We start from the raw sequence: 15623 nt of genomic DNA on the forward strand, positions 1-15623 counted from the left end.
GCGGTGAGCAAGAGGAAGAGTCGCCACCGCCAATCAGTGCAGTGGAAGCCGGTCGGAAAAGCGCGTCCAGAAGAAAAGAAGCCGATTGGCTCTCAGGCCAAAATGGAGGGAAGAAAATAAAATAAAAGGGCGCACCAGAGAGGAACAGTTTGTCGGACAACTGTTCACTGGACTCCTCCATTCCTGTCCTCCCGTCCCAGCTCACTGCCGCCCTCAGCCCTCCTGCACTTCTCCAGCCTCCTGCCGCCTCCTTCCTCTCCTCCGTCCCAGCTGGCAGCCCTCCTGCAACCTCTCCGCCCAAGGCCACCCCTGCACCAGCCTCTCCGGACCCAACCATTGCCGCACCTCCCCCTCCCGCACCTTCCCAGCTTACTGTCGATAACTTTTTTTATCATATTTTTCGTGAATACGGAATACTACATAAGTTTAACCCCGTCCGGTTTTGCCATCCCAATGTCCTGTTTTTGTCTCAAGGAAATATGGTCAGCCTAAAGTTAAGGCTCCAAATGGCTACTAGATGGGATGGCTGTATGTCACCACCTCCAGAGAGGGGATATACTTCTCAGTTCTGGTTACTGAGAACCGGTTGCTTGGGAACATGAGCAGAAGGTCTCAACTGTATTTGTGTGCTGATAACGGTCTTCCTGAAAGCATCCTGTTGCACTCAGTTGGTACAAAATGAAGTACTAGGTGGCCTTATTAGACCAAAAGACTAAGACCTTAGTTTTTGGAGTGGAAGGCCTGCATGTTTCTACTTACACAGCTCAATCACAGTTCTTTTTTAGGACAATCATACTGGAATTAGAACCATAGGATTGAAAGGGACCTTGGAGATCTTCTAGTCCAACCCCTACCCAGGGCAGGCTGTAATCAAATCCTATCACATAACTCAACAAGAATAAGTACCGATCTAGTCAAAAGACTATTTAGTGTTCTTATATATCAGAAAAAATTGGGGGGGGGTTGGAAGCATTCATACTATATTAATAAGATTTTAAAAATAAATCTGTTCTAGAGTCTGTTGGATTGAAAACAATGTGGACTGTTTTGTAGGCTCACATTCTAACAGAGACAACAGAAAAGCCAAAAGACCAGTACACTCCCTTGCCAGCAATCAACACCCAGATATGCAAAAATCAACACTAGGATGAACACCAGATGAACCATCAAACAGCACAATACACCCTAATCAAGGAACTATTAACTCAGGCAATCAACCAAGCAGCAAACAACAGCCCAGTCAAAGAGCTCCCAAGGAGAAAACAACACCCCTCCCAACACAAGCAGGGCAAGCCACGGTATATAAACTGAGAGCAAGGCCCACTCCCTCTTTGCACTGAAGATGTTGCCTAGTCTGGCAATGAAACGTCTGTAAGAAAACAACAAGGCTCAGAGAGCACCAAGGACTCCACAGTTCAACCCTGAGCTACAATTATTCACTTCAGTTGGCATCACATTCTAACAGACATGATACAAAAGAAAACAAGCTGGGAAACCATGCTGAGCATGGCTTTTGAAATCCTCAGAAACTCCTAAGGATAATGCTACTCTGGGTCACATGACTTCAAGTGAGACGGGAGGGGACTTAGAATGGAACAGTCAGCAACATTCTAAGCCACTGCTTCTCAAAGAGATGCATGGAGAGAATTTTTCAGGATTTTTTTTCTCTGCAGCCCCTGGGTGGATCCAGCCCATTTACGAATGCAGGACTCACGCCAATAGAAAACCCACTGTGCCCATAGCCTACCTTTTACCATGCCTCAGCAAGGAAGCTGGTAATGTAGTTGCAAATCACTTTCAGAACAGCATCTCCTTCTCAACTTCCAAGCCAGGGATGGAAAAAAGGAGCTGGGTGTGGGGACAGCCCCTCACCAATCAGCCAGCCCCAAACCAGGAGGGTCAGCTGCTGGAATAGCCACTTCTCCTGGGGGCTGGAATCTTGCCTTTTTCTAGTTTTTAAGGTTTATCCATATGGCTAGAACTTTTTAAAAAAGCATTGCATGATTTCCATGGAAGAGAAGGGACTCAATGAAAAGTCAACCCTTGTGGGGGAGGGGGCTGCCCTGACGGGCCTTTTGACTTGTGCATCAGTGGGAATATCAACCTTCTGGTGGGACCTGCGCCCCATCTTCCAGAAGACTGATATTGCCATGGCTGAACCAGGAGGAGAAGGGGGAGAAATGACAGGATGCACCACTGAGGTGTCCAGTCCCTCTGGCAGCCACGGAAACTGGGCATGGAGGTGCAGCACCCTATGGGTGAATTAAATGGCGTATGGAGGTGTTGATTTCAGAGCTGATCTCCATGTACCATCTAATGTCCACATGGGAGGTCTCCTGCTAGCACAGGGTGGAAAACTCTTGTTCCAGGCTGGAGCACCTTAGCCTGACTTCAGCCTGTCTTAGCAGAGGGCTGCCTCTGAGATGGAGGCTCTGAGGTGAGGGCGTCCTCTTTGGGCTCATTCTGCTGTTTTCAGAGTTCTCTGCTGCCAGCTGAACAGGCAAGAGACCTGAGACCCTTCACACAATTTTTTTCAACCCTCTGTTGAGTTGGGAACAATATAACCTGGAGAGTAAGCAGCTTAGCAGCTCCAGTTCTGATCTCTTTTTTAAAGAACTACATTAATGAAGCTATTAGATGGCCCTGAGATGGATTATCCCTGTGCAGATTACATTATTATTTATTACGGTTACATTTTACCCTTTCCCCATAGACTTTGCTTTTATTTACTTATTTAATTTTATTTTCTATCCCGCATTTTATTTTACAACAATCCTGCAAGGTAGGAGAGGTTCCAAGACAATGGTCCAAGCAGTGTCCAAGACCATACCCTCAGCCTCAAACTCAAGGGTGGCCCACCTACTACTTTAACTGTTCGCACAGTTAATTTAGTATTAATTTAATTAATTAATTAATTAAACTTAATTTAGTATTCAATTAGCCCATTAACAATATGCGAAGCCATAAACTAACCAACAGGGCAGGGTCCACACAGCATCCCAAGCCTCCCCTCCTCCCAACCCCCAAAGTTAGCGCTCTCCAAGCCTAGCCGATTCCACAAACGCAGCCGCGAGGTCTCCATCTGACTTGGCTAAACGTGGAGAGGGAACCCAGCCTGCTCGCGTAAATTAAACAGCCAACCCGGGAGACCCAGAACAAGCGTGAACCAGCGGTTAAGACTTGAGCCGAGGCTGCACGGCCCCCTCCCTCTTGCCTTCCTCCAGCTGGAAATGGCATTGCCCTTTTAAGAGCCCAGGCGATGGAGGCAAGGAGGGGGAGGAGGCCCCTTTCTTGGAACAGCCACGAAAAGGCGGAGGGGGGAGGGCGCGGGGAGGGGAGGGTCTGCCGGAGCCGTCTTCGCTCTTCGGAGGCAGCCCGGAGCCCTCGGCGCGGCGCCCAGCCTTCTCAGTCGGGGTGGCGTCCGCAGGCTCCGCGCTCAGTCTCGCTCGGGGGGCGCTCGACGGCGGCGCAATGGGGCTCCAGCGCTGCTGCGGGCGGCGGCCCCGATTCCCAGACCGCGTCCTCCTCCTCCTCTAACGGCAGGTGCCTCGGCGGGGGCCTCCCCGCGAGCCATGTACGCCAAGGGCAAGGGCTCCAGCGTGCCCTCCGACGGCCAGGCGCGCGAGAAGTAAGTGCTCCGCTTCCCGGCCGCCCCCGTCGCGTCCTTCTCCCCGGGGATCGGGGCACGGTCGGGGACGCCTTGGGACCCCACCCCTCCGACCTCCCCCGCTTCCAGGCAACTCCGCTCTTCCCTGCTTAAACTTTGAAGCTGGAGTTGGCCGCGCGCGCCTCCAGCCGCGACCCCTCCCCTGGAAAGCGCGCCCTCCCTCCCTCGGATTGGGCGCCGGCGGCTCCCCTCGGCGCGAGGGAGCCTCGGGGGGCCTTGGCGCTGCTGGTGGGCGCCGTCGGGGGAAAAGTTACGGGAGGGTCTTTTGGAATTGGGGAGGGATCGCCCAGGAACGCAAGAGTTGCTCCTGGTGGAGGCAGAGAAGGGGGAGACTGGAGGCGTCCTCCTTCCCCCGCACACGCAGCCTTCACCCTGGGAGAGGTTGGAGAAGCTGAGGCTGCCCGAGGCACATTGCGCTCTCGCCCGACGTGCGACGAGAGGGTGCTGGATTGAGGCACCCGGCGGGCGGCCTTTGCCTGGAGACCACGCGCAAACCCCCGGGCGCGGAGTGGGTGCATCTAATGCAGCTTCTCCTCGCCCCCCCCCCCCGCCGCTCGCTTCCTCCCTGCATCGCTCAGTTGTTTGCTCCAGGCACACGTGGGCGGCTGGTGTCTCTTCCTGTCTTCGACAGACCCCGTCTTTTCCCCCAGATCTTCCTAGGTTCGGGGGAGGACGAGCGTGACAAGTGGCGGTTAGCCCCCCTAGAAATAGAACCGCCGCGTCTCTGCTTGTATGCGCTGGAATGAGGGCGCTGAATACCTGGGTGGGGGGTGACCTCAGTTTTCCTCAGCGCGGATGTTCGTTTGTTTGTTTGTTTATTATTCAAATTTCTATCACCGCCCATCTCCCCCCCCCCAACAGGGGGACTCTGTATGTTTGCTTGCCAGAGCTGAGGAGGTTATGAAATACGTGGGGGCTACTCAAGGTGCGGGGAGGGGTATACGTGGGGGGGGGAGGGAGACCTCATTGGGGAAGGATTAAAACATGCATACCAAAGTTATTTACAAAGGAGGGGGTCCTAACAGTCCAGAGGCTGGTATTGCAGAGCTGCCCCCCCCCAGCAGAGGGCTTTTTACATTCTCTGATTTTGGACTACGCAGGCATGCATAGGTTAGGTCTCTGCAATACCCCCTTCTGGCTGAGGTGTGGAACTCAAAGCCACAAGATAGAGCAAGCTGCCCCTAGCCACCAGAACTAGATGGGGTATGTGGTGGGCTTTTCGAAGCACAGACAGCCTTTCCTACTCTTATGCCCTCAGGAAGTTCTGGACTGTGCTGCCTGTGAATTAGGAACATTGACATCTGAAACATCTGGAGGTACCTGCTGGGAAAAAAGCTGCCTTAGGATGACCAGGGAGCTCACCATTTTGGACTGTTGTTATTTTCTTTAGTGGCCACTGAATTCTAAGATTTATGGAACAGAAAACTCTTTTTATGACATCTGTTTATACACTGCTTATGTTGCCTTTTTTTTTTTTTTTGGCCATTCCTCAGCGACTGCCTGGACTAGTCCCTGCAGTTTTTCTTGGCAAGATTTCAGAAGTAGTTTGGCATTGCCTCCTTCCTAGGGCTGAGAGAGAGGGACTGGCCCAAGGTCACCCAGCTGGCTTTCATGCCTAAGGCAGGACTAGAACTCACATTCTCCTGGTTTCTAGCCTGGCGCCTTAACCGCTAGACCAAACTGGCTCTCAAGGAATAACAGTACATAAATATTAATAGTAAAGTTCTTGGATAATTTGCTGGGGTGCTTGCAAATCTTTTGTGCCCCTTTCCCGGCCCTTCCCCTCTGATCTAACACAGAGCTGCAATGGGGGGGGGGGGGGCAAGCGGGACATGTGCCCCAGGCGCCACGCTGGGGGAGCACCAAAATGAGCGCTGGGGGGCGCCAAAATGGGCACAGAATCCATGTTTGCCCCTGGTGACACAGACCCTAGTTGCGGGCCTGGTCTAACAGCTGTTTGGCCAAAAGACTTCTGGTCAGGGAAAGTTCCCCCCCCCCCCCCCGGCTGCTTCCTCTCCATGCCTTGAACAAGCTTCAGCTAATTAATTCCTTCTTGCTGAGGTGCAGCTTAAAACCACAAGAACAGCAGCAAGAGAGAAAGTTGGCAATTGTGATGGCAGTGGCTCTGGAAACAAATCTCATATGTGGTATCATATTTGGGCTGCAGAAAGCTGGATGACCACTTGATAGCAGCAAAGTATTAAAGAGTTTTCTGTTGCTCTTTACTTTTAGTGGACATCTGGATGTTTGCATCCCAGATAATGGATGAATGGGGGCTTTTAAGGAAGGCAAAAGGGCCATTGCACTGAAGCAAAAAAAAAAAAAGGCTAGAGAGAGATTGCATAGCAGCAAGTAAGGCTGTGCAGTACTTCACATTCAGTTGCACAAAGGTGCAGTGGAACACACACAGACAGATATGTAGGACCGGTCTGCTGCTCTTTAAAGCAGCCGTGTCTTTTTCCTGAACCATGCAATAGCTGTAGAGGGAATTTGCATGATCCTAGAAAAAAAACTGGATTGCTTTTAAGAGTTGCGGATAGGTGCTATGCTTGTGTTCCTGTATGCTCTGATCAAGCATCTTTTCTGAATTATTTCCACTGCACAGCTTTTAGTAGCTAGGCTAATCAATAAGAGTATGTGGGAGATAAAAATACAATATTTTCAGAATGTTTTTAAAAAACTTTCCCTCTAGAAAATTCCTATAAAGTAGTCTACTCATCATAGTCCACATAATGCAAATAGGAAGGCTGAAGCTGAGAGGTGCTTTAGTGAATTCTAAGATACCAAGTTGTACAACTTGGACCACTTCCCCATATTCCCTCTCTTGGAAGTAAATCTACAGATATTTGGGTGCATTAAGGAATTTGTCTTGAAGAGGATGCAAGGCAACTGGAAGCATCTGAACTTGGGCAAAATTGCTGTCCCAAGAATTCCAGATGGTAGACCTCACTTTCCTAACCTGGTGCCTTTTAAGTTATGTTGAATTTTGATTCCCCTGCTGACCGGGGTTATAGGCACTGGAAGTCCAGCACATCTGGCAAGCATCAGGTTGGGGAACTCTGGCCAGTGTTGTGTAAGCCAACTGGAGAACACCCTTCCCCCTCGATCCAGCAGGCCTACATACTTTTAGCTTCCAGAAAGCCATAAAGGGCTGGGTTTTCCCCTGGGCATTAGGATGAGGTAAGGTTGGAGCCTGAGGATTGTATGGATCGAAGATGTGGGTCAGGCACCTGATTTTCTTGTTTTTTGGTTTTATTATTATTGTGAGTAGCCCAGAGTTGTGTTTTACAAGATGGATGGCCATATAAATCAATCAATCAAATAAATAAATAAATGTGTCTGGGCAAGGGTTAATAGTGTTTAGTTGGTTGCTAGAACATCTGCCTATATCTAGATTTTATGGCTCTTTTTGCCTGACTAAAGCCATTTTTTTTGGCAAGGAGAAGAGCCTTGCTCATAGGTAGAGCACATCTTTTTTCTTCAGGAATTCCAGGTCCAGTCTGTGACATCTCCAGTAGCTAATATCTTAGACAGCTGCTACTGGCAGAACATGGCTCTGAAATGCCGTGTCCTCCAGCTCTTTCAGGCAGCCAGTAAGTTTGCACAATTTGCTTTGCGCACAGAAAGCCCCAACATCTGAACCCTCATTTCCATATAAATAGTACTTGGGTCCAGTGGCTGGGGGAAAAAAAAACATCATCTCAAGAAGAGTCCCTGATTATTTAGATAAAAGTGTAGGCAAGATGGAACAACGGCTTGACTGAGTATGTAATACATCATCACTTATTGTGAATATTTTTAAAGGTAACAACAAATGACACTGACTTATATTATTATTATTATTATTTGGATTTATGTTCTGCCTTTTTGCTAGGTGCTCAAGGCAGTTAATACGGGGATTTCCCTATAACTACAACCCTGTGGGGTAGGTTGGACTGAGAGAGGGTGACTGTCCTAAAGTCTCACTATGAGCTTCCACAGGTGAAAGTGGATTAGAACTATGTTCTAGAACAGTTTTCTCAACCTTGGCAGTTTGAAGATGTGTAGACTTCAAATCCCAGAATTCCCTAGCCAGCCATGCTGGCTGAGGAATTCTGGGAGTTGAAGTCCACACATCTTCAAACTGCCATGGTTGAGAAACACTGTTCTAGTTCAACAATTCAACTTCTGCACCACAGATCCACCTGTGTGGAGGATCCCAAGGAAAGAAGGAAAGATACAGAGATACTTTCTGTGCACAGAGACTCAGGAGAGCGTAGTGGCCAAGGTGTTCAACTGAGACAGAGGAATCCATTCATGCCCGGGATCTACCAAAGAACTTTGTCATATTTTTATTACCGCCCATCTCCCCCACTCAGGGGACCCTGGGCGGTTCACAATAAAACAGTATAAAATTCAATAAAATCAGAATAATATCAGTAAATATAAATATAAAATACAATAAAATTCAAGTGATGGCAGATCTAATTCCACCCAAAGGGGACAGGACCGGTTCCAGCAGGACTAGGGAACCAACCAACCCCAAGAGTGGCTCTTGCTCTCCCCACTCCAGGCGTGGTGACAAAACCAGGTCTTCAACTGTTTTCTGAAGTCCAGAAGGGAGGAGGCCAACCTCACTTCCGGGGGAAGGATGTTCTAAAGGGCGGGAGCTGCTGCAGAGACGCCCGCCTCCTGGACCCCGCCAGATGGAATTCTCTTGCAGACGGGGTCTGTAGCATGCCCTCTCTGCATGACCGGGTGGGATGGGTAGATGTAATGGGGATGAGATGGTCCCTTAGGTAACCTGGACCCATGCCATGTAGGGCTTTAAAGGTGATAACCAACACCTTGAATTGGACCCAGAAGCAAACTGGCATCCAATGCAGCTTGCGGAGCAAGGGAGTAATATGTGCTGATCTTGAGGCACCCAAAACTGCCCATGCGGCTGCATTTTGGACCAGCTGTAGCTTCTGGATACACATGTAGCCCCATGTAGAGAGCATTACAGTAGTCTGTATGGGAGATGACCAGGGCATGAGTGACTGTTCAAAGGGCCTCTTGCTCTAGGAAGGGGCGTAACTGGCGCACAACACGAAGTTGCGCGAAGGCCCTTCTGGCCATGACTGCCACCTGCTCTTGGAGCGGGAGTCATGAGTCCAAGAGGACCCCCAAGTTACGCACTGGATGTGTCTGCGGCAGTGCAACCCCATCCAGAACCAAAGATAGCAAATTCCTAGGAGCCGAGGGGTTGTTAACCGACAGCCACTCCGTCTTACCAGGGTTCAGCTGAATCCTGTTGTTCCCCATCCAGACCCCCACAGCCCCCAGGCACCTGGAGAGGGCAGCCACAGCATCACTTGTATGAGTATCCCCACAGCATATTGATGATACCTCATCCCATGGAGACGGATGATCTCACCCAGCAGTTTCATGTGGATGTTAAAAAGGAGAGGGGAGAGTACTGATCCCCGTGGCACCCCACAAACTTTACTGCATGACAAGACGAGAGTTCTGAAAACTTTTATTTAAAAGAGTGTCAAGAAAACACTGAAAGTACAAAATGCCATAACTAAGGGGAAGAAAAAAAATCCTCACTCTACTTTGAGTAAAAATATATATTTTTTAATCACTGTGTTTTTGGAATATCTATGTTAGGCTAATTACTTAAGGAGAAATACAGAATTTTGAACAACTATATTCAATGCTGCTTTGGGGGTACTTGCAGGGGCAGTCAAAAAAATCAAGATGGTCACTCATTAAAATGTGGGGCTGTGATTGCATGGTCACAACCACCATCTTGATTTTTTTGGCACCTCCTTTGCAGACCCATTGTTCCTGTTTAGAAAGGCATTTCTGTAAATGGAGGTGATCTATTAGGAACTAAAACATGGCAACAAAATATGAATCTTTAATAGAAGGATTCTCTGAGGTTCTTTACTGCACTATTAATTCTTCAGCCAGCGTTCCTTCCTTCACATGTTTTTAAATACCATTGATTCAGAAGAAGAAGGACCTTGATGCCCTTCATAGGATTGCTGGGGGAAAATATTAGAAGAGAGAGTGCTATCATATTGCTTTTTTCTCTGGAAGGAAAGCTGGGATATAAATCTAACAAGTCGTACGTTGAGATTTGCAGCCACAGATTCCTGGAAAGTGGCCCATTCCAACACAGAAGTGAAAAAGGAAGGCAGTTGAGCTTCCTTTCTGTGGCCATGGGGCCAGGTCTACTGTTGAGGGGATACTGACTTACAAGAAGATGTGGATCACCTGTCTGCAGTGTGGCCAAAAGCTGAACAGTTTGGGGAACAGGGGAAGTAGGGCCTGTTGTTCCCACAGCAATAGAATTTGGACAGTGGTAGAGAGAATGCAACTAGAGCTGTGCAGCGCAGGAGTGCAGAGACAGAACCTGTTTGCAGCTCTTTGAAACAGCTGCATCTCTGGCTCGGCAGCTGCTGTGCAATCCTGGGATAGGTGTGGCTGCTTTTAGGAATTGCAGGCAGATACCTGTTCCTGCTCCTGCATGCTCCAGAGCATTGTTTGTGGTTGAATCCAAAGGACACTGCTGTCCTTGATATGCAACTGCCAGACAGTTCAAGGCAGTTTAAAGGAGGTCCTTTATGCAATGGAAAATTAATTTACAGAATTCACTGGCTTCAACAGGTATGGATAGCCACTATCCTAATCCTAGTCCCCAATATAGAATTTACAAGCCAGATGTCCCCATATCAAGCTTTCTCGATAGATACTTACTTTACCTGCCTTTATTTTAGTTTTTTCAAATAGGAAGCTATCATAGTACAAAATATTGACCAATAATTGCATCAATGGTTTTAGGCCCCACATAGATCCCAAAGACATTAATTAGAAAATGAAAACTGAGTGGCTGCAGCCTGGTGTTTGTTTGTTTTTCCAGAAATATGCCTACCTGTTCAGAAAAAGGACAGAGCAAGGCAGTTTGTCTTCAGGTAAATGAATATTTCATGTTTGGCTATGTGCATCTGGGCAGCTACTTTGTGCGATCGCCCATAACAAGTGCTCAGAATTCCAAATGAATCCACTAGCCCCAAAAGATCAGGGACCGCTGGCTTGGAGGGGAGATAAAGTGAGATTAGATACATTTATGGAGGAAGTGGAAAAATTTTTTAGAAGCTGTTGGCTAGGATTAACGTATGGAACCTCCATGTTCAGAGGCACTCTATCTCTGAATGCAAGGGATGGGCTGCTCCCTTCATGCCACGTATGTGGGCTTCATGGAATTATCAGATCTGATGGATCATTATGGGAAGCAGAATATGGACTGCATGATGCAGTGTGGATATTTGATATGAAGTACAATTCATTTCTTGAGTTCACACAAGAACTGAACCATAAACCAGATGGGCTTGGGGGGGCAACAGGCTGTGCCACCAAAAATAGGTAAATAGATGAACCAGGTTAAGACCAACTACCCTTAGTGGTTGTTGGAATACAACTGCTATGTCTTTAACTGATCTGGTCTAGTGTGTTGTGTGAATATTACAATCCTGTCTCTGTTGCTGAAAGTCTTGACTCATAGTCTTTAACAGCCTTATCCTACATACATTTTATCCAGTTCCCTTTTAATGGCAATTAATTGGTTGGTTGAGAGCCAGTTTGGTCCATTACTGTACTTAAAGGCTCTAGACTAGGACCCAGGAGACTTTGAGTTCCAGTCCTGCCTTAGGCACGAAGCCAGCTGGGTGACCTTGGGCCAGTCCCCCTCTCTCAGCTCTAGAAAGAAGAAGGCAAGGGCAAGGCTCTTCTGAAATCTTGGCAAGAAAAGTGCGTGGACTCATCCAGGTAGTTGCCAGGAGTTACTGACTCAAAGGTACATACAAAAAATGGTTGGTCATCATTGCAGTGCTGAGCCAGGGTAGGTCACAAGGAGAACTGTGGGGGGAAGGAAAAAAAAAGATGGTGACTGCATGATTGAAGCCACGCCCCTTTTATGTGTGTCAGTAAAGGGGGTTGGGCTTTGACTACACAGCTGCAGCCACTGTCATTTTTGTCCCCACCTCGACAGACACTCCTGGAGACTCACCTGCTGATCCTGTGCCAGATGGCTGAAGCATCCAAAGGCTGTCCCAGAGATATTCGGAGCGGTCATCTTGGGCAGCATCTCAGTCTGTAGGCTGTTGCTTCTTAGTTGGGTTTTCTTTTGGGTAAAGCAGTGTCTCTCAGCCTTGGCAAGTTTAAGATGCGTGGACTTCAACTCCCAGAATTCCCTAGACAGCTTTGCTGGCTTTTCTGGGAGTTGAAGTCCACCCATCTTAAACTTGCCAAGGTTGAGAAATATTGGAGTAAAGTATAAAAATAAATGGGGGTGGCTCAATTGAAGTCAGAGCCATGGGGGGCGGAGGGAGGGAGTTTAGCTCGACATACCTTCTATGGTCACAAGAGACAGCAAACGAAATAGAGAGGCTGAAACAGTTTTTTTCCACCCCTTGGGGCTCTTCTTGACTGCACAGTCACAGCCACCATCTTGACTTCTTTGACCTCACTGCAGACACCTCTGGCACCAGACTCCAATGGCCAGTTTAGTACTTTAACTATGCATTGTGTGAAAAAGTTCACCAGGTTTTAGCATTAAGAGACTGGGAGAAAAATGTCCACACTTTCTGGTCTGACCACCGATAGACTATCTCTGTAATATCCCTGCTTCTCTGTGTTTTTCCTGAAGCTTCTGTATCGCAAGCTTCGCTCATTGTAGAATTTCTCCCAGATCATCTTGGTGACATGGTGAGGCCAGCAAAAGTAAGATTAAAAAGGACCATTAAACCAGTAACTAAATCAAAGAAAAAAGAAAACTTAGTAGCATAATAAAGACATATGTAATCTTATAGAGAAATACAAATACTTTAAATATATTCAGTTTCTCTGGCCAAAATGAGTTATTCAGATGAAGGTAATGTACTAGGGAAAAACATACAGAATATAGACAATAAATGATGATCAGATTTAGATGAACTTGTCCTCAGAGTATTTAAAAACTCTCTATTTTTCATCTAAAACAATTTTCTATATCTTTATATAATATTCATCCAAGGAAAGATGTATTTTACTTTTCTGATGTTTCTGATGATATCAAACCTGGCATCTAACACAGGAACTGAACCAACTTCTTATACTGCATTAATTTATATGAGCTAGAAAAAAATAAATGAACAGCAGGATTCATTACGAAAGATTGGTGACTTTCCCAAGTTCTTCAAAAATTTTCAGCTGCAAGGCCTAACTAATTAGACATTGCTATCAAAGTTAGTAATATGTGCCAATATGTTTATAATCCAACCAGTACAATCTGGAAATATTACAATTAATGTTGAAATGCTACGCAAAGTGTAATACCGCCTATGGATTATCTTTAGATCAATTCCTAATGAATTGCTGAAATAGATTTAAAATAAATGTATGCTACAAAATGTTCCAGTGAGTCTCAGGAAGTTCAAATCCCAGCATTCTCCCAGAGTATTTTTAAACTTTCAAGAGAATCTGTTGTGTTTAATATAAGTATTTCATATTAATACAATACTTTGAATGAAGTAAATACATACCATTCTTCAAGCTGTTCTTGGTTTTAATTGAAGACACCTGGATACTTTACAAAGGATTGATTGGGCTCGATTCATTTGAAACCAGGGTGGTACTTGTGACAATTTCTTTTGCAAAACACACTTAGAATTTGTAGGGTTTCCATCTATAATTAAATCTCAAATTCTATATAATCCTCCTTATTCCTGTTCCTTATACTGAGCAAATTTATCCTCATGCTTAAAAAAAAGAATATCAGAAAATGGTAGAAGTTGTGTTAGCAGCAGACTAGTGTTGCCCCAGTGCAGGTTATTCAGATGCTTAAATGAAAATGCAGATGTCAAAACCCACATGAAAATATGACACAGGAAGTGGGTCAGATAGGAAGCCATCAAGTGTGCATACTGCGCAGAGCCACAGACTTGCCAATGATACTTCAGTATGATGTGTGAACTCAGAAGATTAATTGAGCCAAGATGGTGTGAGTATTGAAAGAAACACAGAGTAATTATGGCTACTAGATCTCACTACTAAAGATGGCTACTTTCCAAGGCCGTCTACCTTTGATTTCAGTGCTGGGCCAGTGTAGATGGGCCCAATTGCTTTACTTCCCACCCATAAGCTTCCTAAAAGCCCTGGTTGGTTGGAGTTTGCCTGTAGGATTGATGGAGCTTGATCTGATCCCCTAAAATAATCCAAAATGACCATGATGGAGAAGATGCTGTTAATTCTCTGCTACCAATATGTCTTCAGGGACCTCATCTAATATCTAGGAATGCTCAGGGAAGACCCAGACAGGCTTTTTAATTGTTTGGGTGTTCCTAAATAAGTGGAGTACTTGAAGTTTTGTTCCTTCTTCCCTCAGGTTGGCACTGTATGTATATGAGTATCTCCTTCATGTTGGGGCTCAGAAATCTGCACAGACCTTCCTCTCAGAGGTAAGAATAGGAACCAAAGCCAGGGGGGTGACCAGAGGGAGGAATATCCATTGACACACTTTGTTCTAGAGAGAGAGGTTGGAGATAGATAAAGATATAGATATATCGGTTGGAGATGATATAGCTATAGCTATAGATATAGATAGGTTGGAGATATAGATGTAGTGCCAATCGAGAATATTTGTAGCTCAGGGTTGAAGTGTGGAGTCCTTGGTGCTCTCTGAGCCTTGTTGTTTTCTTGCAGACGTTTCATTGCCAGACTAAGCAACATCTTCAGTGGGAAAAGGGAGTGGGCCTTGCTCTCTGTTTATATACCACGGTTTGTCCTGCTTGTGTTGGTGGAGGTGTTGTTGTTAACCACGCAGCAAACAACAGCCCAATCAAGGTACTCCCAAGGAGGGAACAACACCTCCACCAACACAAGCAGGACAAGCCACAGTATATAAACTGAGAGCAAGCCCTCTTCACACTGAAGATGTTGCCTAGTCTGGCAATGAAATGTCTGCAAGAAAACAACAAGGCTCAGAGAGCACCAAGGACTCCACATATAGATATATATATATATGGGTTGGATACAGATACAGATATAGATATACGTAGATATCTATGGGTTGGAGATAGATATAGATATAGATACAGGGATGGGTTGGACTAGAAGACCTCCAAAGTCCCTTCCAAACCTCTGATTCTATGATTTTCTTTAAAACTGGGGGTTCTGCAGAGAGGGTTCTAATAAATGACAAAACAATACAAAGTTTGCAGGTGCTTCCTTCCGTACAAACTTTGTAATCCCTTTTTAAATATATTTTTGAACACAGGCCAGGGGCCATCATAATGTGATTTGTAGTGATTAAAATAAAAACATCAAGTTTCCCTTGAGTAGTTTTTTTGGCAGCATTAGGGAAGTGATTTGACGTTGCCGTCTTTGGGAATCTTGCTCTGACATTCCAGTTTAGCCCTCGTGTTATATTTCCTGGTGGTCTCCCATCCATCGCTAAGCAAGTTAAACTTTTTTTACTTGTCAAGGTGTCAACCCAGGTGTGGCCAATTAGCTGGGCCAATTTAAACATCCATTTCCATTTTCTTATTTTCTCCTAGTTGCATCTCTTTATACAAGGAGTTCCTTTGTGTCTTCAAAGCATCCCTCTGGGGATGGGGGAAAGATAAATTTGAATAAAATGTTAAAACAGAAATATTTAATTGAAAGGTACCAGATGACAGAACCATGTAAAAGAAATTGTTCTTCTGTTTGCTCCATTTTACCTTTTTGATTCAAGTCTGTCAGAAGCACAGTTCTCCCTATTACTACTACAAAATCTTAATAACACTGAATTTGGACAAAGATACATAATGCTATAAAAATACATAACAGATCCTTAAAGAAAAACATCAGAAAGAAAAATATGAAATATAATGTCATTACAATAATAATCAATTACAATTCTATATAAATTTATCTAATGCAAATATGGTGCAAGTGTGTGTGTGTG

General features: G+C 45.9%; 1 protein-coding gene across 2 annotated transcripts in view; it reads left to right on the forward strand.

Moving 5' to 3' along the window:
* Window positions 1–3375: 3375 nt before the first annotated feature.
* Window positions 3376–15623, forward strand: part of SSBP4 (single stranded DNA binding protein 4) — a 51560-nt gene continuing 39312 nt past the window's right edge. For both annotated transcript variants that reach the window (XM_063290709.1, XM_063290710.1), the window contains exons 1-2: window positions 3376–3628; window positions 14061–14133. In XM_063290709.1, the coding sequence (XP_063146779.1) occupies window positions 3573–3628; window positions 14061–14133 (129 nt within the window). In that variant the 5' untranslated portion in view covers window positions 3376–3572. The remainder of the gene's footprint in view (window positions 3629–14060; window positions 14134–15623) is intronic.

Source organism: Candoia aspera, chromosome 1, assembly GCF_035149785.1.
Source record: "Candoia aspera isolate rCanAsp1 chromosome 1, rCanAsp1.hap2, whole genome shotgun sequence".
NCBI lineage: Eukaryota > Metazoa > Chordata > Lepidosauria > Squamata > Boidae > Candoia > Candoia aspera.